The 6,000-nt window shown below is 38.2% G+C and overlaps 1 protein-coding gene across 1 annotated transcript in view; it reads right to left on the bottom strand.

Annotated features, from left to right (window-relative positions):
• Positions 1-386: 386 nt before the first annotated feature.
• capn5a (calpain 5a) overlaps positions 387-6,000 on the bottom strand; it is a 44,435-nt gene continuing 38,821 nt past the window's right edge. The window contains exons 11-13 of the mRNA XM_036584919.1: positions 5,730-5,851; positions 5,510-5,646; positions 387-3,251 (exon numbers count right to left, since the gene is read on the bottom strand). Coding sequence (XP_036440812.1) covers positions 3,069-3,251; positions 5,510-5,646; positions 5,730-5,851 — 442 coding nt within the window. The 3' untranslated portion in view covers positions 387-3,068. The remainder of the gene's footprint in view (positions 3,252-5,509; positions 5,647-5,729; positions 5,852-6,000) is intronic.

Below are 6,000 nucleotides of genomic sequence, written 5' to 3'. Positions count from 1 at the left end.
TAAAAATCACACACACTCCCTGAGCACTTTATTAGGTACAACTGTTTCTACACTCCTTGTCCATTTTACCATATAAGTATCTGCTGTGTCTGATCCACTCGTACCAGTGCAACACACACCAACACACTACCACCACGTCAGTGTCACAACAGTGCTGAGAATGATCCACCACCCAAATAGTGCCTGCTCTGTGGTGGTCCTGTGGGGGTCCTGATCACTGAAGAACAGGGTGAACAAAGTATGCAGAGAAACAGATGGACTACAGTCTGTAACTGTAGAACTATGAGGTGCTCCTATATGGTCAGTGGAGCTGATGAAATGGGCAATAAAGGTATTAAAGAGTAAAAGTCTACATATGAGCAACACAAAACTGCCCTGCAAATGCATTAATTCAGTTAACTTTATTTCAGATTTCACTTTACTGGATACACAAATATAAAACTGGCAATGGGGATACATGTTACACCTCATCCTCTGCTTGCCTACAAACATTCAGCTTAAAAAAAGTTTGGCATTGTGTTACAAACAGAATATTATAAGTAGAGGGTTTTCAGATTTAACGCTGTTTAAGACATTAAGTCTTGTCAATTTACAAACTTTTACAACTTTGACAAGAAATTGTCCAAACTTGCAGAAAAAATGAGTTCACTGAAAAAGCCTTATAATACAAAAGAAAAAGAGAGTAAAAAAAGAAAAAGTAAACAAAAAACAGAGTAAACGAGAAAAAGAGTAAACGAGAATAAGTAAACTAGAGAGAATAAACTAGAGACAGAGTAAATGAGAGATGGAGTAAACAAAAGAGACAACATAAACAACAGAAAGAGTAAATGAGAACAAGTAAACGAGAACAAGTAAACGATGGTGAGACAATGAAAGAAAGAGAGTAAAGTGACAGAGATGAAGTAGGACATAAACGAGGCACTTCTTTGGTAAACACTTAAACATGCAGATATTACAGCCTAATCTCATTCAGCTTTATTCTTACTCTCCTGTCCACTTCCAGTCCAAGAGCAGGCACAGTACATCATTAAAAAACAAAAACACAAGCTCTTTAATTATTTGGTAATTTAGTCATAGCAGGACAGTAAACAGATTGTCTCATATCTCCAGTGAAATGTTTGTGTCAACATCATGAAGTCTCTTAAACAGGAACATTCTCATTTGGCAGAAGAAATTTACATATAACTACAGATGTATAAAATATATAATAAAGTACTTCTAAAAAACATACGTAGTGCTTAAAGAGTATATTTTATATCAGAAGACATTTCACTTTATTAAGACAACAGAGTAAACAAAAAAAGTAAACACACAAGACTTCATTAGAATAAAACCTTCTCCCATAGTAGAAATAGTACTCTTTTAACTTTGATTATATGCTGCCACCAAGTGGTCATCTTTGGTTATTACATTATAGTGGTACCTCCTGCTTATGTTGGCACTTCTGATTCAGCGTAAACTGTATACATTAGTTTATAGGCTTTGGAGCAGTGTGAAGCCCAGCATGAACTTTCACTTAACCTTTTAAAGGGGAAGTCCACCAATTTTTTACAAATTTTGTTTCATAATAAAAATGGTTAAGATGTAAACAGAGTCATTCAGAGCGGTTTGGTGTGAAATGCTCTGTTCTAGAGAAACTTACCGGCTCAGAATTGTTCACAGTGGTGGTGATAGGAACCAGATGTCCTCTTAAAAGCTCCCTCACAGAAAGTTATTACATGAAATGGTTATGAATATGCAGCCTGATGCCCGAGACAGTTTTTCAGTAGTATTGAGATAAGATTTGGGCTTAAAACTTATTTTTTCAATGCCATTCATGGTGGAGAGGTACATGCAGGGTACTGTAAGACAAAAGGCAAAACCTTTTTTCAAATTTACCACTATTTCAGTCTTATTAACAGTATATATCATTGCTGTTGATTTAGATTTTTCGGCATCATTTGAGCAGAGCAGCTGCTCTTTACATCATTTGATAATTTTCGAAAAATGGACCAATAGAAGTGGCCCAGTTGCTTGGAAAAAATCTCATTACAATAACATACATTAAAAGTTAAGAACGTTTTTAGTCTGCTCCTGTTAAGTCACCATTGGAGATACTTTTTTGGCACAATGACGATGTAAAGCTCAGAAAAACATGCAGATTCACTGGTGGTTTTAGATAGTAAATAAAATGGCTATATTTGTGTTGCAGACATTGTGAGTTCTGGTTTCATTCACCACCAACAAGCTTCTCTACAATAAACCATTTCCTATCGAATCACTCTGAATGGCTCAACAACTGAGGCAGAAATTTTGGAAGATTGGTGGAATTCCCCTTTTATTCAGGCACTTCTGAACCTGATTCCAGCAATCCGATTGGCTGTCTGGTTCACAGAATAAGTCCAGGTGTAATTTAGCCTGGAGAACATTTGGATATGCTGAACACAGACTACAGTAATTCCCTGCAATGCTGAGTTATCTATATACTGAGTACCTACATGTCCTGAGTACTAATCGTATTGTGTAAACAAGTTTAATGACTGTCCAGCACTTAATGACTTTGGATGGTTGGTTGGCAAATGAAAGGCAACACGGTAATCGCACACAATTCCCAACATTTAGAGAACTGCAAAGTAGCATCGTTTTCAATCAAGCGCTTGAAATTAGAAAATATAACATCTGAAATAAACAGCTGAAAGACGAAGTTTTTGGTCCAGGAGTAGATGTAAACGAGACTCATTAAAGGAAGAGCTTGACCAAACAAACTAACACTGCTAACAACAAATGGAAGCTAGTAGCCACAGACAAGTGCGAATGTGTGTGGCTATTCACTTTCATTCATTTGCTAGCAACATCAGCTTTTTTTGACCGAAATATTCCACTAAAAGTCAATTATTAATATAATAATTTTGTAAATGAGCTAAAAAGGCCACTGAGGTACTTTAGACAGAAGTAGCCAGAAGAAGCTGTTTGAAGTATTCAGGTATCTACACTACACCTCAACGCACGAAAGTGCTCCGAGTTACCACAGGTGTGCATGACACATGATCGCCATGGTGATGGTCCGGTTTGGGCCGGCCTGACGGGTCTCAGATGTTGGTCAGGGCGTTGCTGGTGATGACGCTCACGCTGAGCATGCCCGGGAGGTCGCTGCCCTGCCGGCTGCCTTTGCCCCGCAGGTGGACAGTGTGGTGCTGCTGCAGGTCCGACAGGTCACCGCTCAGACGGATCTGACCCATAAATGAGTCGTTCAGGACGTTCTTGTTGTAGATCTGCAAAGTGAAAAACAGAAGAAGGAGTGACAAAAGAATGAAGAAGCCTCCCTTCTGGAAAATGATTCCGCAGGCAGAACCAGAGCTGGGTAGTAAATTTACTTAGTTACGTGTTACACTCAGTATTTTTTAATTTATTCTAAAGCGTATTTGTCAGGAAACTCATCTTCTTTCCTCTGTTTCTTTTACTTCACATTCACATTCAGTTCCACTTTCAGGTTTAATTTGATTCTGTTGTGTGACTAGGCCACAAAACGTTTGCTCACACGTCTCATTTAGGAGCTTTAGTGTTTTATTTTAGACCAAAAAGAGAAGGACAGAGTCCAAGACTGCTTTCACACCTAGTCCAGATCAGAGTTTGAGTTTTTGTTGCACTGTACTGTTTTCATCTAGTTTGGTTAGTTTCCCACTGCAATGGTTGAAGTGCACCGAATTATACATGTGGGTGTTCTTTGTGTTCTTTGATTGGTCAGAGGTTAGGCAGGGATACAAGCGCTCTGTTACTTAGGCTACCCATTTTAAATTTAGCCTGTCTTAGCATAAAAGCCTGACCTGTCCTTCACTTACAGTGGGGTCCAAAAGTCTGAGATATCTAGTGAAAATGCTTCTATTTTGCCTTCCTTTTTAATTCAATGACCTCTATTTTCAGCACCATAATCTGCATGAAAAGTAGAATCTTTGAAATTCTAACATAAATTTTTGAATTTCTCAGTATGTTTGTCCTCTGGCTTTAATGACAGCATGGACCTTGTATGTTTGTGTAAAAGTCTTTGATCAGTAGATCAAATCCACCCGAGAGTCGTCTGAACACGAGCATCAATGAAAGAGAAGACTCAAAAAACTGACCTATTTGTGCAAAGGCCTCAGCATGGTCAATTTCACAAGAAATTTGACTAGAATTGCTAAAATTTTTAAAATTTCTTCTTCATTTTAATTGTCATAAAATTTCCTTTTTTTCCCTATATTTTCAAAATACTACAATCCCATATTTTCTAATGTGGTCTCAGACTTTTGGACCCCACTGTATATTCTATCAAACGCATTATCACACCCAAAACATTACTGATATCGGCTTGTTTAATTACACTTCAGTTTGAATTCAATCAAATCGCCAATGCCCTGGACATCAAAACAAACAAAAAGAAGAAGGCTCAAACCTGTCGATACAGAAAATAAACTGAACCCAAATGTTATTCCTTATATAACTATGTAATTTATTGTTTATGTAATTGTGTTATTTCATTTAAACAGTCTAGCTAAATGAAACTAATCTAAAATTTTACGCCCTTATTCTGTTGTCCTGAGTGAATCTGTAGGTGTATAGATCACTTTGTCAAAAAATCTGAAATAACAGAGAAATTTTATCAATTTTTTTAATTTTTTGCCATTAAGTCTTTAAGGTGTAAACAAAGCCATTCAGTGTGGTTTGGTGTGAAATGCTTCATTCTAGAGAAACCTACCAAGTCAGAATTGTTCACAGTGGTGGTGACAGGAACCAGACATCTGAAGAGTTTAACGCCTCTTTAAGCTCCCTCACAGAAAGTATTTTTTTAGAAATTATTCATGGCGGAGAGGGTCGTGCAGGGTGTTTTAAGTCAAAACAGTCCCTAAAGAAACTTATTTTTTCAGATTTATCACTATTTTACCATCATCAACATCCATACAAAAACTCAGAAGACTTGTGTGGGTTCACTGCTGGTTTTGGATAGTAAATAAAATGGCTGCATTTGTGTTGTAGACATGGTGACCCCTGGTTCCTATCACCCCCACTGTAAAGAAACCTGTCTGTAAATTTCTCTAGTGAAAGATTTCACATCAAACCTCTCTGAATGACTTTGTTTACATCCCAGTGATTGAAGTATGTAGAACTATTTTTTAAAAAATGAGTGGAATTCACTCGTTAGTTTCATGTACATCTGGACTCAGTCTTGACTAGTCACAGTCTTGGACTCTACAAAGGTGGTTTTGACCTCAGCCCTAGAAGTAAAAGGTGGTAAAGAAAGAGAAGAAAGACTGTTTTTTCTCAGCAAATGGCTTAGAGCTAAAAACCTTTATGTACTTTATGAGTCCGAGCAAATGCTATAAATTCAAAACACCTAAATGCATCCATATGGCTCGCTTCTATTAAACCCTTAATGGGATAAAGATGAAAGTGCTGTTGTTTCTCCTTCTGCAAGCCCACGCTTGTTCATTTTAGGAGCAGAGAATGCATTTTTTTGAGCGTGTTTGGTTTGGATCCACACAGATGTTCCCCATACCTCAATGAGGATGCCCTGTTTGGGTTTCTTTCTGTAGAACAACGCCTTCACATCGAAGTCCGGACTCAGGGTGCTTTTGTGGACGGGGGACCGCACTTTCTCCCCTTCACAGCTGATGATAACATACGGGTCAGACGCTGCGAAGAGAGTACAGTGAGTCACAGACATCTGATAAACTTTCTAAACAGACAGCGCAGGAAAAAAAGACAAAAAAACCTACATCCATCCGAGTCCTGACCCTGCAGCCCCACAGCCTTCATCACATGCACCTGTGTGACCAGCTGTGGATACCCACACAGCCCCGTCCAGCACGTCTGCGGAGGCTCATCCGTGGTCAGTTCTCTGAGACACAAACACACACATTTATCTCTTCCCAGAAATTAGGCCAGAAACGTCCTGAACTACAAATCCAGTTCCAAAAAAGTTGGAACAGAAAGTAAAATGCAAATAAAAACAGAAAGCAGTGGTTCATAAATCTACCTGTATTTGAA

Source organism: Colossoma macropomum, unplaced genomic scaffold (genome assembly GCF_904425465.1).
Source record: "Colossoma macropomum unplaced genomic scaffold, Colossoma_macropomum, whole genome shotgun sequence".
NCBI lineage: Eukaryota > Metazoa > Chordata > Actinopteri > Characiformes > Serrasalmidae > Colossoma > Colossoma macropomum.
The sequence above is the reverse complement of the archived record's forward strand: the minus strand, read 5'-3'. Positions and strand labels throughout refer to the sequence as shown.